Raw genomic sequence first — 19,151 nt, 5'->3', positions numbered from 1 at the left:
TATATATTTATTTAGCAGCAATATATATATATCTATATCTATATATATATATATATATATATATATATATATATATATATATATATATATATATATATATATATATATATATATTGCTTTTCCTTCAAATAAGGAGGGTTTACCGTGGGAGTTGTTGTATGCAGATGATCTGGTGTTAATTGCGGAAAGTATGGATGGACTGAAGGAAAAGATGAACAAGTGGAAGGAATATATGGAGACAAAAGGTCTGAAGGTGAATATCGGAAAGACGAAGGTGATGGCAAGTGGTAAACCATGTGGTGAGGTGGAAAGAACTGGGAAGTGGCCGTGTGCTGTGTGCAGGAAGGGTGTCGGAGTGAACTCCATTCAATGTACAATGTGCGCTGAGTGGGTTCATCAAAAATGTAGTGGTCTGAGAGGGTCATTTACCAGTGTGGCAGCTACATTCAAATGTAAGGTGTGCACAGAGGGAGCTGCAGATGGAGGAAATGTTGAGTTGGATCTTGGAGACGGCGTGAAGCTGGAAGGTGTGAAAACATTTTGCTACCTCGGAGACATGCTGAATGGAGAAGGTGGATCAGACTCAGCAACGGTTGCTCGAGTGAGATGTGCATGGAAGAAGTTTCGGGAACTGAGTGGCGTGCTGATGAGGAGGAGAGTGTCGCTGAAGCTGAAGGGAAAGGTGTATGCTGCATGTGTGAGAAGTGTTATGATTTATGGGAGCGAGACATGGGTAATGAACGTAGAGCAGCAACGAAGGCTGGAAAGGGTGGAAATGCGAATGGTTCGATGGATGTGCGGAGTATCGTTGAGAGAGAGGAAGACAAATGATGAATTGCGAAAGATGATGGGAATATTGCCTGTGATTGATGCTGTGAAGAGGAACAGGTTGAGATGGTTTGGTCATGTGTTGAGGAAGGATGAAAGTGACTGGTTGAGAAGAGTGATGGAAATTAATGTAGAAGGAAGTAGAGGACGGGGAAGACCGAGAAAGACTTGGCTAAAGATGGTGGAAGAAGAAATGCGGGCAAGGGGGTTAACAAGGAGAGATGCAGAAAATAGGGCAAAATGGAGAAGATTGTCATGGGGACCGCAAGGCTAACCCCCGCTCTAGCAGGGAAAGTGGCCTTAAAATGCATGTTGTTGTTGTTGTTTTCCTTCAAATATAACACACAAAATACACACACACACACACACACACACACACACACACACACACACACACACACACACAGACACACACACACACACACACACACAATATGAAATGAATGAATGATCGTTTTTTAAAGGCCATTTTCCCCGCTAGAGCGGGGGTTAGCCTTGTGGGCCCCATGACAATCATGGTTCCCTGTTTGAGGCAATGTTTTTATGGCCGGATGCCCTTCCTGACACCAAACCTTAGTCGCCTCTTACGATGCGCAGGGATACGGTGTACCTATTCTAACCCGGGGTACACACCGGGTATGTTCAACACAATATCAAATATTTGAAGGACTTCTAAAAATAGCAGTTTCAACATGTTTTCACATCATAAGCAAAAATAGGCTGATCGCTTTCTCACCCGCACATGGTAGTGCTCCCACATTCCTATCAGAGTCTTGATCCTGCTGCACAAGGCGACTGCTTCGGCCCAAAAACTCTGATAGCCAATCAGCTGCTTCTTTACCACAGTCCATCCATGTGACCCTGTCCCAGTACAGCATATGAATTATTGTCAGCATTACATTTCACAATGCAACAATTGTGTTTCATTAAACAACAATTCACAAACCAATGACTCAGAAAGTCTTCTTTTCAGCTGGCAATGCCCAGCATACCTTACAAGATACTTTGGCTGTCAATATATTGTTATGAATTTGGGTAGAGGAATATCTAGAGCCAGATAGATCTGTATAGGTAGGTATTCGACTGTCGCAATAGGGAATCTACCCTGTAATAAGTTCTGTGTTTTTAGGCGGTTTGTCGGGATAAGAGTATACCTGTGAACATACCAGGATGTTTGGGTGTTAAATAGTGTAGGGAATAAGATAATGCCCCTGTGTGTCGACCTGGTAAGCATTCCTTTGTCCTTTATGGCAACGCACTCCTATAAACACTGAGATAGGCCCTTTAGTGCACACAGTAATTAAATCCCCTTCCCTTACAACGACTTTGGAAAACAGGCAGGAAGCCAGATCAGGGCACTGCCGGATGGCCGCCGCCAGCTATAGCTCCGGCAGGCCGAGCAAGATCGAGTGACATGAGCTATGTCCACACTACAGGGAACGTGTGATTGGTTGGCGCGGAAGGCGCGAACCTCCAGCCAATCAGGGCGAGCAATACCGGTGCGGGAAGCACTCGGCCAATGACACCACGCCAGCAAAACAGAACATTGGAGGAGCCAGGTTATAAAAGGGCGTGTGGCGGACGACATTTTCCTTCTAGCTCTTGCGCTCTCTGGCTCTTGCGCTGCACGTCTCTCGAGCTCTTGCGCTCTCTGGCTGTCTTGACGCTGCATGACGTCTGGTACTCTCTGCGCTTCCCTTCTTGGTCTTGAGAGGTCTTGGTGGTCGTTGGTTCGCCATCTTTGTGGTGCTTGGAGCGGTGCTCGGTGCTCAGTGCTTTTGGTGCTGTGAGCGGGCGGGACCTCGTGTGCGATCGATTTGGAGCTTGGAGCGAGGCGTGCCGCTGAATCGACGAGGCTGGGGCAAGCGGGTTGCTCGAGGCCTGGTGGCGCACGAGCGGGGCCGAACGGAGCCGCGTTTGGACGGCAGACACGACAAGACGACGGACAGTTAAGATGCACCATATTTCATACACACCATACACTTTATTTTCCTTTCATTCATCCCTGTGTCCTGTTGTTGAGTCTGGTGTGTGGGATCCCAACGTAGGATTTAGTTTTATCGTCGCGTTTCATTGTCACGGGTTCCGTCAAATAAATCTCTATTTTTGTACATACTAATTCGGTGTTCGAGTACATTAATTCCCTACAGGACCGGAGCTGCGGTCGGCACGCTCCAGGTAAGCGTTTTTTCCCGCTTCTTCCTCTTCCCTTGCTCTTTCCGCGAGTCAAAGCAAAATCCGTGTTTGGTTGTCGCCTCCAGTAGATCCGTTTGGTCCATCCGCGGTCCCTGGTGTTAACCGGATAGTGCAGGCCCATATGTCATAACAATATTGTTTGTGTTTTTTGTTTGTTAAAATTGATTTAGCAATGGATTCTGCTTCAGAATATTATAGAGATGTAAAAAAAATAGGGTTCCATTTTTTCTTTTACGTCTAATAGGTAGTAATTCGAAGAAATCCAAGATGGCCGCCATAAAATTTGGAAAATACACTTTTGTGCATATCTTTGTATCTAGATATCATATAAACATGAATAATATGTCCTTTTATATGTTTTCAGACCCAAGGAAGCCATTTCTGCCATTGTTTTTACAGAAAAATGCAAGGAAAATAAAATAGTGGACATATACCAGCCAAAGTGGGGTCGGCCGGCATGAAATCGGTTAATTAAGTTTCCACCATCTAGTTAAGGTCTGGTTTTGACTGTGTTGACGAAATGTGAATCTGAATAGTAGTATCTATCTTTGCAGGACCGACGACAGTTCAAGAGTGTCTAGAAAATTACACCTACCTTCAAGATGAGTGACTCACCACCCAGGAAGATTGAGAAGTCAGTAGATTTCGGACTTTGTTTTGTATGCCAAATGGCCATAGGGCAAACAGACTATACAACCTTTGTAACGAAACCAAAACCCTCCTCTGTCGAGAAACTGATGGCAGGTGCTGAGGAACAGTACACGTATGGTGAAACAAAGTTTGCATCATTGAATAGACGTTTGCAATATTCCTCTGCTGAAGAATTACTCGCAAAAGGTCTCCGCTACCATAAAGCTTGTTACAAAGATGTTACCAATAAGATGCACATTGATCGAGCAAAGGCTAGGTTTGAGAAAGGAACAACATCAGGCAGTGCCGCAGAAATCCGACTGAAAAAGAGAGGACGACCAAGTTCTAGTGATCTAGGGGAAAGCACGTCAACATCCAGAAGGTGTTCCCGAGAACAGACATTTGACGCGCTCAGATGTGTCATATGCCAGGAAGACAGAGGAAGTGAACTACACAATGTGTCAACAAAGAACATGGGACTCCAGATCAGAAACATTGGCCAAGAAACAAGTAATGACAATCTGAAAGTGAGACTGAACAGTGTCATAAGTTCGCCTGACCCATTGCAAGCAATGGCTGAGGACATGAAATATCATTTACCATGTGTAGTTAAGGCCAAACGTGCTATAGTTAAGACGGAAAAACAAACAGAAACAACCAATGTTAACTTTGGTCAGGTGTTATCAGACCTTGAACTCATTGAAATTGTTGAAACTGCGTTGAATGATACTACTGAAAATGCTGTGCTGAATATGAATGAAATTCATGTAACCTATGTCAATTTACTTAAGGAGCACGACTTTCCGGTCTCAGACAACCATAGTTATAAGCCATACCTGAAACAATTGATCCTAGACAACATTGCCGATGTTCATTTCAGCCGGCCCTCAAACAAAACAAAGCCAGAGCAGATTCTTTCCACAAAGCTCAAAGACCACATGATATCAAGCACAATTACAGCAGACAGCATCAAAGACGATTTTAAAGTACTTTTGCGAGCTGCAAAAATATTGAGGAAAGACATCGCATCTTCCCCAGCATGGAAATTTAATGGAACCTTTGCTGATTACAAGCCACCCCCGATGCTCAACATCTTCTGCAAGCATGCAGTCATGGGAACAAGGAAAGTAGGAAATAGCAACAGGGAGGACTCCATTGGTGTGAGTGCATCATTGTTGGCGCAGCACTTTGTCGGTGCTTATAAATCTGACCGACAGGTATCGTACGAACCAAGAAGCGAGGATGGATCATTCAAACAACGATTTGAAACTCCATTGAGTGTGGGCTTAGCTCTCGACATACACAAAAACACACGATCCAAGGCGCTTGTAGAGAAACTTGCACATCTGGACCTCGCCATCTCCTACAAAAAGGTCATGGAGATTGAGACCAGCATTGCCAACTCCGTACTGAAGCAAATGGAGTCCACCGGAGGCATCTGTCTACCACCATGGTTGGTTCAGGACACGTTCGTCTGAACGTCTGGACACCTATCTGAACGAGTCATCTGTTCGTCTGGGAGAGGCATATCAGAGAGACATCAGCGGGAGCATGGAGCCAGAGAAGAATCTATGCGACATTCTCAAAAAAACATTGGCCATGATGGAGTCCAGAGATATGACCAAAAAACTGGAACAATTTGAGGTCAGCACAAACAAGATACAGCGCTTCATCCTGAACTACATGAAACAGTTTGAGACTATCCTTCTGTTCATTAGAAGTACAAGACAACGTGATCTGCTGCTGCATATGGAGAGCATCGAGTCTCTCACGAAGTACTTCTTCGCTCACGATCATCTAAACTATGCTCGGTTGCTCCCTCTCTACATTTCAACAATGCAGGAGACTGAAAAGCAGCACCCAGAACTGTGGAGGGAATTCATGAAAGGGAACTTCTGTGTGACAAAAGGATTGGCAGGCTTCACATCAATAGCCCCAGACCATGGCATTGAGCAAGAAAACCGTACACTGAAGGTGATTGGAGGAATCGTAGGGATAACTCAAAATGAGAAGGCGCTTGACAAGTTCTTCCTCATTGCACCTGAGCTGTCAAAGTCACTGCACGAGTTTGCGGAGGGATATGGTCTTGGTGAAAACCAGAGCAGAAAACAACACCACGAAATCACGGGGGGAAAGCTTTCCCGGGTGATGAGCCATGCCTCCAAGCTTTCTAGGGTGTTCCGTGAACATGGCGATCCATTTATGGAAGAGGAAGTAGACGAGGTCTACAACCTGCTCACCAAAGAAGTCATGAATGAAAAAGTGTCCAGCGACATCTTAGAGCGCGACGAGATCGGACAACAGATGTTCCAGCAATTTGCCACAGATCGTTTAGCTGAGGGAAAACTTTCTGTGTGGGACAAAATGACGAAAAGAAAACTTCGAACATTCAAGAGTTCGAATGCCACAACAGAAGTGAGATCGGGCGACAAGCTGATCAAAGTCAAAGAAGAGCGAGGATTGTTGCAGAGGTTCATCGTTATCTCACGGAGCCGACCAGAGCTCGACCTGAAAGAATGTATTGGCACCTATGAATTTGGCATCGTTCCACGTTCTTTATTTGCATCTGATGGATCCCTCTTGTTGGCATACGACAAGGCAAAAATCCTTCGTCAACTTGAGCATCTGGCTGAGCCTGAAGAGCAGGATGTACATGATCCACCAGGAGAACCTATTTCGACAGAAATCAATGAGCATCAAGACGCGGGAATTGCCGCTTTGAATGATGCAGCAGCACACGCTGGGGAAGAAACTAATGACCCATCAACTGACTATGAAATCTCAAGCCAAAATTTGCAGGAACCCTCTCAGATCAGCCAAAACCCAGACACAACCACAAGATCAGGAGTGATCAATGAAAACGAGACTACTTCTCGCCATAGAGTGATAATCATTGATGGCATGGCTCTTGTTAACGGGATCTCCAAAACAGAACAAATGATTACATGCAGTGACTTTGCTCAATCGTTCATTGAACGCCTCGAAAATATTGCCGTGCATTATGATGACGTGAGGTTGGTATTCGACCGATACATCGATAACTCACTGAAAGACAAAATGCGCCTAAAGAGGACAAAGGGGAAATCAACATACTATCACGTCAGGGATAGTACATTGATCCAGAAGATTTCACTCAAAGATTTCCTTTCCAATGTGAAGACCAAGGCAGAGCTTACAGAGTACTTGGCTGTGAAGTGTCTATCTTACAGCAAGGCTCATCCAAACAAGTTGAAGAAGTTCATGGTGACATCAGGAACTAAGACCACGGGCAACACTGAAGTTCCAGACAGTCTACTCACGCACAGCCAAGAAGAGGCCGATACACTCTTAATTCTGCATGCTCTCACAGTCGACAAAGATGCAGAAGTTATCATTGATTCGCCAGATACCGATATCTTCCTCCTACTGATTCAGAGATTTCACGATCTACCACCTGCTACGAGGTTTCTCACTGGGAAGGGAAAGTTGAGGAGGAGCATTGCAGTCCAACCTATTCATGGCATGCTAGGAGAGAAACGTGCGTCTGCAATACTTGGATTCCACGCATTCACGGGAAGTGACATGTCTGGAAGGTTCGCTGGCAGGAGCAAGGACTGGTGCTTTAAGGTCTTCATGACATGTGACAACAAGATATGGGAGGCTCTGGAGTCTTTGGGACAAACTGATCCGTCACCAGAAGTGTGTTCCCAGCTGGAACGCTTCGTCTGTCTGCTGTACAAGTCTAAAGTTCACACGAAAGTAAACGAGCTTCGCTGGTTCTTATTCTCCAACCGTGCTGCTGAGGGAGAGAGTCTTCCACCTACCACTGGTTCGCTAAAGTTACACGTTCAGCGAGCACATTATATCGCAATGATATGGAGAAAGGCAGCAGAAAGCCATCCGTCCCTTCCATCACCTGTCGAGTATGGTTGGCAGTTACTTTCGGATGATGGGGTTTATGCCCCAAGTCGATGCCTGAATCCTCCAGCCCCAGAAGCAATAATGAATCTCGTGAACTGTGGGTGCAAGAAAGGGTGTATGGGAAGATGTAGCTGTCGCAATAACAATATTCCTTGTACTGAAGTTTGTGGGTGTGTGGGTTACAGTTGTAACAACAAAGCAAACATCAATGAACCGCGTGTGATAGATATGGATGAGGATGAATGAGGCATTCGTTTATGTGATCGTTTATGTTCATTCATCGTTTATGTTTAGGTGTGTGTGTATGTGTGTGCGTGTGTGTGTGTGTGCGTGTGCGTGTGTGTGTATTCAAAATAAATGTTATCAGTGAAGATTGTTTATTGAATCGATTCTAATTGGGAAATTATACGATCCGATTTCACGACGGCCGTCTCCATTTTGGCTGGTATATTGCCCACTATTTTAATTTCCTTGCATTTTTCTGTAAAAACAATGGCAGATATGGCTTCCTTGGGTCTGAAAACATATAAAAGGACATATTATTCATGTTTATATGATATCTAGATACAAAGATATGCACAAAAGTGTATTTTCCAAATTTTATGGCGGCCATCTTGGATTTCTTCGAATTACTACCTATTAGACGGAAAAGAAAAAATGGAACCCTATTTTTTTTACATCTCTATAATATTCTGAAGCAGAATCCATTGCTAAATCAATTTTAACAAACAAAAAACACGAAATTACTAATCGCCCTAGACTAGGAGGGATTAACACGACAATATTATGAGTAAAAATGGCAGAATTCTTGACAACCCATATGCAACTACGTACTTCCTGCTCCATAAATTCCCCCTTGCTCTCATCCTTTTGCTCCTGACTAGGAGTAAATCTCTGGATCGATCACAATATACATGATGATATGTTTTCGTAAAAATACTGTGTGCAGAGGAGCAAGCACGTATCTTGGTTATATTGGCCTCTTTTTGTCTCTACATTTACACCTCACTGGAATATACTTACTCTGTACACTGCACATTCACTCCTTGCAGGTTGCCCATTTATTTAATGCTGATTGCCCTCTTGCAGTTAGCTTTCCCAGATCACGAGCACCAAACTCTATCCTCGTACCCTCAATGTTTGCATTCCTGAAATATAATGGCCCAGGTGCATAAACCTCCCTTAACCTTCAGGAAATATTTCCCTTAAGGTGCATTGTAATTCCTCAGCTAAGGATTTCCTTCAGTGATGTTGCATAAACAACCCAACCCTTAAGGATAAGAATTTCCTTAAAGTTAATGAAATCATGAGGAGCCATCGCTATGCCAGGCAACCAATCAGATTGGAGATTGGAAGAGGCATCCAAAAGCAAAAACACGAATCCCTTAACTTTAAGGAAGGATTTAAAGAAAAAACTTAAGGATATTCGTGTTTGCAGCCATCCTCAACTTACGGAAGTCCTTAAGGGAAAAGGTAAGTTGAAAGGTTAAGGAAATCCTCAATTTTTTCCTGAAGGATGCTTTATGCAACCAGGCTAGTAGCCACACTCTACTATCCTAAACACTAAGTCTTACCAAAATCCTTGCACTGTTATCCTGCATATATCTCATATCTCATATTGAGATTAATACTTATAAAAGAGGTCTCACACTGCACTCCGCCTCATGGACTTACATACAAACTGGTTTATAAGGCAATCCTGGACTATATATAGAAACTTCCCACCTGTTCTGCCCATTCCCTGCTCATGGACCCAACTATCCAAGGCAAACTAAAATCTCTGATATAATCAATACTCTTATTACCACATGCTCTCCTGAATTATTCATAAACCCTTCTTTCCTGCTCTTCCTTCACAACTGAATCCCTATAAAACCATCCTATGAGTGTCTTACTTCTCTTTCAATCCTTGTCCACACAGAACCCTCTGCATTTATTCCTTCCTTAAAATCACCCTTTACTATCGATGCAATATTGTCTTTTATCCAAATTGCTACACAGTACACTTCCTCCAATTTTCTCTTTCCTAACACACCTACACATCTTTAGCCTTCCAGTCCTTCCCTCCAATTTATCTCCTCATTAAAACAAATCCAATTTATTGCAACTATATCCTACTCCTCACGATCTACTTCAGCATCAATCTGTTCCATCTTACTATTTCAACTCCTGGTTCTGGTATATACAGTAATTTTCTTTCACTCTTCCCTTTCTGTGTTTGTTTATGCTGCCTGGCCTTTCCAATCATGTTAACAGGAGCAGTTCCTTCATTTGCAGCCTCTTCACTCTCAAGCCTAAAAGGGTTTCAGTCCCTCCTCAATTCCCATTGCAAACCTTGCTGCCCCATTTCTCTTTAGCCTCTGCTCATCATTTTGGAAATGCTCCCTTTCCCTGAAAATTCCAATTGCTTCATAAACTCGTAAATTGTGAAAACCCTGAAAATTCCAATTGCTTCATAAACTCGCTTCATAAATTGCTATCTCTGAGGGCCTTTCACTCACTCACCGCAGGCAGGTAGGTGGTCTTTCTGTCTTCTACCGACTCCTCTCCGGCCTTGCACCCCCAGCTCTCTCTGTGCTCTGTCCCCCAAATATTCCTACAGGTCGAACAAGATCTGCCAGCAACCCTCTGATGGTTAAACTGCCGAAATCTCGGCTCTCTGCTCACCTTCACTCTTTCATTCCTCTTTTCTCCCGCCTCTGAAACAAACTCCCTCACTCCCTTCAATCCCACTCCTCCCCCTCCAGGTCTTTAAAACAGCTGTTCACCACCATCTCTTATCTTCCCCCATCCAAAACCTTGATCTTTTCTACCCCCGCTAATTCACCCCAGATCCACCTTGTTTGAAATTCCAACTTCTTTCCTGGAAGTCCTGGCAGTGTTCATATGTTTTAAACCTCTCCCACTCCCCCCCTTCCCATGCCCCCCCCCCCCAAAGCCCTCGCCCTCTCAGATCTCTCGATGTCTCCATGTCTCTCGGTCCCTGCTCTCAAATGTTGTGTTTGTGTCCTTCCCCCTCTCTCCCCATCTTGTCTACCGCTCCCGATGTTATATGTTTGATGTGTCGGTGTCTTTCTGTGTGATTAATGTTCGCTCTTTCACGAGCCTCGATCTTGTATACAAAAAAAACAAAAAAAAAAACGCAAATACTTGCTGCCTTCATCAGCCGTGCAACCATACTTTGACATATGAATGTATATGAATAACTCTACTCATAAATTCTATATTCCCTTACCTACTCTACCAGAAAACATTACCCCACAACCCTTTGCTTTCCGTCAGCTACCCAAGTTAAAACTAGAGAGGTTCCAGGGAACCTGAACTCAACTGGTCTACATCAATATGGTTAGAATATGCATAATAGAACCACAAACTATATAGTTTATAATATGTGCTAAAAATATATGACAAAAATTGATTTTTCAATATGGCCGCCCTGCCGCGCCCATTTTTGGGCGTGCAACGCCCAAACGCAATCCCAAACTAGTTTGTCTTAAAGATGCTGCATAACAGGTTTCATCAAATTTAATCAATATTTGTGACTTTTAGAGCGTAGACGTCGAATTGTTTACAGACGACAGACAGACAGACAGACAGACAGACGACAGACGACGGACACTGGGTGTCGACAAAAACTCAGCTGGACATAGTCCAGTTGAGTTAAAAACACGTAAACAAGAAGAAAAAGATATAAAATGTCGTAGGCCCTGTGGTTTTAGTAATTTTGCTGTGTGGAGTTAAAGGCCGTCAGTCGGCCATCTTTGGTCAGATTACAAAACAAAATCATCTGCATGAGCGTACTCTCATGTATCGTCTTTGTGCCAAATTTGAACAAAAGCGGTCCATGCATGTCCAATAAATGGTTGGGGACCCGTTTAAGTAACAAAATGGCTGCCAGTCGTCCACCTGGGATTTGGTCTCGAAAAAAAAAAGATGTGCATATGGAACCCATCATTCATTTTCTGTGTGTCAAGTTTGAACAACATCGGTAAATGGATGCCCGAGAAATGGTTGAGGACATGGCCAATATCGGCTTTATTACAACTAAAATGGTCGGCAGTCCAGGGGCGGATCCAAGGAGGGGGGGGGGGTTCACTTGGGTTCCCCCCCCCCCCCCCCCACCCTCTCCGCCTTTTTTTACCTCCGCCAACTGGAATGGACAGATGTTGTTTTCACCGCTGTCAGTTTGTTTACGTGCAGGATATCTCAAAACGTTATTGAGGGATTTAGATGAAATCTGGTGGGCAGCCCGAGTGTGTGACATGGAAGAATGTATTCGATTTTGGTGAAGATCCGAATACGGATCCAGATATGAGTCGGCGTGATATCTGAGGTGTCAGCGTGACGTCACAGTCACGTGATTTTGCTTGGTTACGCGACCGCCATATTGGCAAAGGGGAAAACAAAAGCCATTTCACGCATGATCACATGTTATCGTCGTTCCCTTGTGCACAACGACTTGACGTTGTGTCGCTTTATTTTGGTTGAATTATTGACACATTTAGTTCATCCAAATGTTTGCAATGTCCTCTCAGTATACGGAACATTTGCCAGGTGAGGAATTTATTTTATTTTCTATTTTTTTTGTATACAGAATCGAGGCTCGTGTAAGAGCTAACACATTGAACATTAAAACATGCACAGACACATAAAACATGCAAGTAAGGGAGCGGGAGACAAGAGGGGAGAGAGAATTTGGCATTGACCTGATATTGAGTGAAACTGCAATTAATTGGGCTTGATTCTTGTCCCTACCGGCATTCGGCTGATTCGTCTAAAAAGTTAAGTGTCTTGTTACTCAAGTTACCCAAAATAAAGTTACATGTAAATTTACATTTGAGTAATGGTGGGGAGAGTAACAAATGTCAGACTAGAAATCGACTCCCCAAAGTCCATCAGAGTATCGGACTAAAAAAAATTAGGCTTGGCCTTGGCCTTGTCTTGGCATGGCTTCTGTTAAATTTAGTCATCAGCCCAGATCACATGTTAAATGTGGCCATAAACCCAGAACACATGTAAAATGGAGCCATCAGCCCAAATCACATGTTAAGTGTGGCAATCATCCACATCACATGTTAAATGTAGCCACAAGCCCAGAACACATGTTAAATGTCACCATAAGCCCAGATCACATGTTAAATGTAGCCATCAGCCCAGATCACATGTTAAATGTAGCCATAAGACCAGAACACATGTTAAATGTAGCCATAAGCCCAGATCACATGTTAAATTTAACCATAAGCCCAGAACAAATGTTAAATGTAGCCATAAGCCCAGATCACATGTTAAATTTAGCCATAAGCCCAGATCACATGTTAAATGTAGCAATAAGCACAGAACACATGTTAAATTTAGCCATAAGCGCAGAACACATGTTAAATTTAGCAATCAGCCCCGATCACATGTTAAATGTAGCCATAAACCCAGATCACATGTTAAATGTCACCATAAGCCCAGATCACATGTTAAATGTAGCCCTCAGCCCAGATCACATATCAAATGTAGCCATAATCCCAGAACACATGTTAAATGTAGCCATGAGCCCACATCACATGTTAAATTTAGCCATAAGCCAAGATCACATGTTAAATTTAGCCATAAGCCCATATCAAATGTTAAATGTAGCCATAAGCACAGAACACATGTCAAAATGTAGCCATAAGCGCCGAACACATGTTAAAGGTAGCCATAAGCGCAGAACACATGTTAAATTTAGCCATTAGCCCAGAACACATGTTAAATGTAGACATGAGCCCACATCACATGTTAAATTTAGCCATAAGCCCAGATCACATGTTAAGTTTAGCCATAAGCTCATATCAAATGCTAAATGTAGCCATAAGCACAGAACACATGTTAAATGTAGCCATAAGCGCAGAACACATGTTAAATGCTAACTCCAAGGGCCTTTCACTCACTCACCGCAGGCAGGTTGGTGGTCTTTCCGTCTTCTACCGACTCCTCTCTGGCCTTGCCCCCCCCAGCTCTCTCTGGGCTCTGTCCCCCAAATATTCCTACAGGTCGCACAAGATCTGCCTGCAACCCTCTTATGGTTAAACTGCCAAAATCAAGACTTTCTGCTCACCTTCACTCCTTCATTCCTCTTTTCTCCCGCCTTTGGAACAAACTCCCTCAATCTCTTCAATCCCACTCCACCCTCCAGGTCTTTAAAACAGCTGTTCACCACCATCTCTTATCTTCCCCCATCCAAAACCTTGATCGTTTCTACCCCCGCTAATTTCACCCCAAATCCTACACTTTTTTGAAATACCAACTTCTGTCCTGGAAGTCTTTGGTCCCCTTGTGTTTTATACCTCTCCCCCCACCCCCCTTCCCACACCTCCCCCCCCCCCCCCCAAGCCCTCTCCCTCCCACACTTCTCCCTGCTCTCAAATGTTGTGTTTGTGTGCTTCCCCTTCTCTCCCCATCTTGTCTTCCGCTCCCTCTTTTTATATATTTTGTTTGTCTGGTTGATTTGTTTGTGAAATAAATGTTAGCTCTTTCATGAGCCTCGATTCAGTATACAAAAAAGAAAAGAAAAAAGTAGCCATAAGCACAGAACACATGTTAAATTTAGCCATAAGCCCAGAACACATGTTAAATTTAGCCATAAGTGCAGAACACATGTTAAATTTAGCCATAAGTGCAGAACACATGTTAAATTTAGCAAGCAGCCCAGATCACATGTTAAATGTAGCCATAAGCCCAGAACACATGTTAAATGTAGCCATAAGCGCAGAACACATGTTAAATGTAGCCATAAGCGCAGAACACATGTTAAATTTAGCCATAAGTGCAGAACACATGTTAAATTTAGCAAGCAGCCCAGATCACATGTTAAAAGTCGAGTCATGTTGGTGGAGCAATCACAACATTACAATCCAAATCTTGAAATTAGTGGGCAAATTGACTGTTTAACTTTTTAGATTTTATTTAGCTTCTATTATACATGACGACCGTAAACTAAAGTAAACTATGACATCACTAACCCGATATGAAATGTGCTGAACAAACGTAAATATAATCCGACTTGGGCTCCCATAGCTTTCCTCTCGTATCTTTCATGGCGCGATTGACGCTTTTAGCCAATAATTCTTCTCTCTGGTTCAGTAGCTTGACTTGGTATCAAATAAAACGAAAGTTCTGACTGTTTTGCTTTATTGTTCGTTCAATTGAAGAAACAGCAACTTTTTACCATGACTGCAATTACAGAAATATCGAAAGAAGAAAATATACATGTAACCTGCGAACGTAACAGGTGCAACACATGTATACAGTACATGCACGCAAGACTTAGTTGACAGGTTGAGTTTGTGACGAGGACAAATCGATTCGATTTTGGTGAAGATCCGGATCCGGATCAGGATCCAGATACGACAATTATTTAATTTTATAATCGATTATTATTCACCATTGAGTGATTCAACCTGGCGGAGGTATGCTCTCTACCGAGTGTCGTCTAGTCTGTCACAAGTGTCACATGATCGTCGTGCGAGATCTCATTGGACAATGTTCAATCGCGAGCATCTTTTTTCTTTACGCAGCAATTAATCCAAGCCATGTTACTTTTCTCCTCTAGGTCTGTGTTAATTCCTGATACGCAGTGTTTAGATTTGTTGTAAAATATTGTCATGTTACATGACATTTTACATCTTTTAGCTAAATTTTGTCAAGTGAAAAAAACAGAAGACGAATACATTGACTTGAATAAGGCTTGGTGGTAGATTTTGCGATCTGTGAAGAATTTAACCTCGAGTGAACCCCCCCTAAAATATTTTTTCTGCATCCGCCCCTGTCGTCCACCAGTCGGCCACCTTTGATCAGATCTGGAAAATAAATGACATGCATATGCAAGCCATCATTCGTTATATGTTTGCAAAGTTTGAACAAAATCGGTCCATACATCTCCAAGATATGGTTGAGGACGTGTTCCATATCGGGGTTTTTTTTACAACTAAAATGGCCACCAGTCGGCCATTTCGATCTGATCTCGAAACAAGATGATGTGCATATGTATAACATCATGTATTGTCTTTGTGCCAAGTATGAACAAAATCGGTCCATACATCTCCGAGATATGGTTATGGATGCACGCATGGACGGACGGACGGACGGACGAGACCCAAGACTTCATACTGGCTTTAAATCTGCTTTCGTGCCAAAAACCTGAAACAAACTTTTTTTTTCTGCAATCAAAACTTTTCAAAGTTACAGTTACAAATCAGCCATTTTAGGCCAACAATGCTTGTACCTGTAAACCAAATTAGCATTTTGTATACCATATGTGGAAGGACTTTAATGATTTATTGCCACTTATAATATCATGGGTGATGAAGGTTGTCGCCAAGTTTCATCGAAATTGCGTGTGTGGTTTTTGAGAAGAAAGCCAATACCTCTTTTGGGGGGAAAACCCCCCATACACCCACTTCAGGCCCGATTTTCTTTTTAATGCCATGAACAAACTTTGGTACATGACAGGTGGTGAAGATTGTGTGTGGTCAAGTTGAATCGAAGTCATGCGTGTAATTTCAGAGAAGAAAGCAAATACATATTTTGGGGGGTGGAGGAGTGGGGGGGGGGGGGGTAAAATATAGGACCCACTTTGACCCTCCCACAGACCCCTTAGACCCCAATTTTCTTAATGCCGTGAACAAACTTTGCAACATCAGGGGTGATGAAGGTTGTGTTCAAGTTTCATCAAAATATTGTGTGTAGTTTCAGAGGAGTTGGCAAATTCCTATTTTTTTTGTGGGGGAGGAGGGAGAAGGATTCAAACCTGGATCAACTTTGATCCACGGTAGACCCCCTTAGATCCAGATCTTAATGCCGTGAACAAACCTGAGTTGCAACATACCAACTATCATTTGTGCCAAGTTTGGTTGCAATCCCACCAGCAGTTTCAGAGAAGTTTGAAGTATTTACGGACTGACGGACTAACTGCGCGCCATTCCATAAGCTCCCCGGAGCTATGTTCCATGTGAGCTGAAATTGAACAATTTGTGATTCTGTATCTGAGAAACAATGTTTCCAGATAACTGAAATTTATGGCAAAATCAAAGGACATTGAGTCAATTGAAAAAATGTGGAATACTGAAAATTTCAGCTGCATAGGTCACGAAACCATTCTTTTTTTCTCTTTGTATACAAAGTCAAGTAGAATAGCTAGAACACAGAATGGATCCGGACACAGCATAACAAACCAGCAGCAGAAAGAGAGGGGAATGCCAACAGCAGAGCCAAGGACAAAGATGGAGACGGACAAGGAAGGGATGCAGGTAAAGGTGAGATGTAAGAGAGAATGCAGGGAGTGGAAATGATGAATGAAGAAGCAAAATCTCAGGAAGGAACAAGAACGACCGCACTGTGGTCACAACCTGCGGAAAAAAAATCCGGTAATGGACCGATTGGAAAGGTGCATTTTTTCCACTGTTAAACGATGAACGGCGTGATTGCAAAACACATTTAATGTGATATTAAAAGGTTAACTAGACACTAACTCTCATCCATGTCACCCTCCGCCAGAGGTATATCGGAACGAGCTGATTTGTCACACGGTCATGGATTGTTTAACCCCAATATGGGGCCATTCAAAAATTGCGTAACACCTTTTTAGGGAGGCAAATGCCATGTGTGCTGAAAGGCTTTATTAAACCTTATTAATAATTTTTATTCGACATATGATTAGATGTTTCGGGGTAACTCATCGTGAGTAACACTTGACCCAAACAAAGCCAATGTAAATTTTCTGCAACAAACCGGGCAGACAAGAATTAGCAGAAGCTACATGAGTGATGTCTTAGTCCCACCAGAAACCAAGATGGCAGCCATATTATTTTGTCTGGGTGCCATGGTGGGTGGAGTCAAGCGACAAGTGTGGATGGGGTCCGGTAGCTGTCCAGCCAATGAGTGCATATTTCAAAAATCGATCCCCAACAAAAACCACAACAACAATAACAACAACACCAGCAATGCGGAGCTCTTGTAGACCTGTGATATAAACTGGAAATTTGGAGGGAGGAGGAGGAGGAGTGGGTGTGGCAGAGGGGGATCGGTGGTATAATGGGGTGAGAAAGGATCATTGTTTTTAGATGGGGGATGATCTGAGATGGTGGTGAACAGCTGTCTTGAAGACGTAGAGGGAAGGATGAGATTGAAGAGAACGTGGAAGTTGGATCCACAGGCAGGAAAAAAGCAGATAAAATGAGTGGAGGGGAGCAGTGATCCTAGATTTAGGAAGTTTCACCAGAAGGTGGATGCTGGTGGACTGCTTGCACCATGCAGAAACCGGGGGGAGGCGGGGAGGGGCAAAGCTCAGAGAGGGCAGAGGGTGCAAGACCGGAAAGCAGGTGGAAGAAGTCAGAGAGACTACTGACCTGTCAAAATCGTAAAGTGATCGGCCCTTAGATTCAGCTTCAGCGCGAGAGATTTTGAAGGTCTTGGTGTCCATGGAGTTAAGCTGAGCAAGGTGTGAGGCAGGGGCACCAGCTGGGAGTGGAGAGCAGTATTCCATCAAGCTGTGGATGAAGGCCTTGTAGGTGGATAGGAGATCAGGTGTGCCCAAGGAGGACTTTGTATGACGGAGGATGCCCAGTCGTCGACTGGCTTTGGAGGCCAGCTTTGAAATGTGGTTTGCCCAAGAAAGATCATGGCTGAGAGTGAGACCCAGGAGCTTGAGTGATCAAACTTCTTTGAGAGGGTTCTTAAGAAAGTAAATAGGAGGGTTTACCATACGGTCCTTGATAGAGGGGGAAGGGGGCTGAGAGAGAGAGAGAGAGAGAGAGGGATTTGTCAAGATTGAAACACATTCAAAGTGTTTGACCAGCTTGTGATTTTGTCAAGGTCGCAAGTGAGGAAAGGGGCTGCTGCCTGTCTATCTGAATGGCGAGACATGTCACGGCAGAGGATGAAGCCATTAGCAAAAAGATAGAGGATTTCCCAGAGAGTTGGAGAGATTGTTGTTGAAGAGTATGGATATGATGGGGCCTAGAATATTGTCTTGGGGGTACTCCAGCCTTGACAGGGAGAGAAGATGAAAGATTCTGTTGAGAACCACTTGTTGGCAACGAGATTAGAGGAAGTCAGTTACCCAAGGGTGGTGTTGGCCTTGGATTCCATAGGCAGAGAGTTTGGAGAGCAAGCCAGGATGCCAGACTGTATCAAAAGCTCAATATTTGTCAAGAGAGATGGTTCTGATCTTATGTCTGACATTGAGGGCCTACACACATTTCTGGGAGAGTGGAAGCAGCATGTCCAAGGTGTAGTTGCATCGTCCGATTCCAAACTGATTATCTGTGATGAGGTCGTTGGAGAAAAGGTGCAATTATATTTATGTCAACTGAGATGATGGATTCCATGAACATGCTGATTTATTATTGGAAGCAAGCTGATACAACTGTGATTAAAGGGATCAGTTTTTGCACCTTTTCATTTTTTGTGGTGATGTTGGCTAATTTACAAACAGACGCAAGATGACCTCATATAAATGATATGGTGAAAAGGACAGAGAGAGGATGTGCAAGAGCAGCACAGCAGGTTTTATGATATGTGAGCTGGTGCCGCCCAGTCCAGTTGCAGAATCAGAGTCGATGGTTGCCAGA

At 43.4% G+C, this 19,151-nt stretch overlaps 1 protein-coding gene across 1 annotated transcript in view; it reads right to left on the bottom strand.

The window, feature by feature from the left end:
• Positions 1–19,151, bottom strand: part of MOCOS (molybdenum cofactor sulfurase) — a 329,100-nt gene that overhangs the window by 97,717 nt on the left and 212,232 nt on the right. Inside the window, exon 11 of the mRNA XM_068123432.2 lies at positions 1,565–1,689. Coding sequence (XP_067979533.2) covers positions 1,565–1,689 — 125 coding nt within the window. The remainder of the gene's footprint in view (positions 1–1,564; positions 1,690–19,151) is intronic.

Source organism: Myxine glutinosa, chromosome 7 (assembly GCF_964187855.1).
Source record: "Myxine glutinosa chromosome 7, kmMyxGlut1.1, whole genome shotgun sequence".
NCBI lineage: Eukaryota > Metazoa > Chordata > Myxini > Myxiniformes > Myxinidae > Myxine > Myxine glutinosa.
This window is presented reverse-complemented; position numbering and strand designations above follow the sequence as displayed.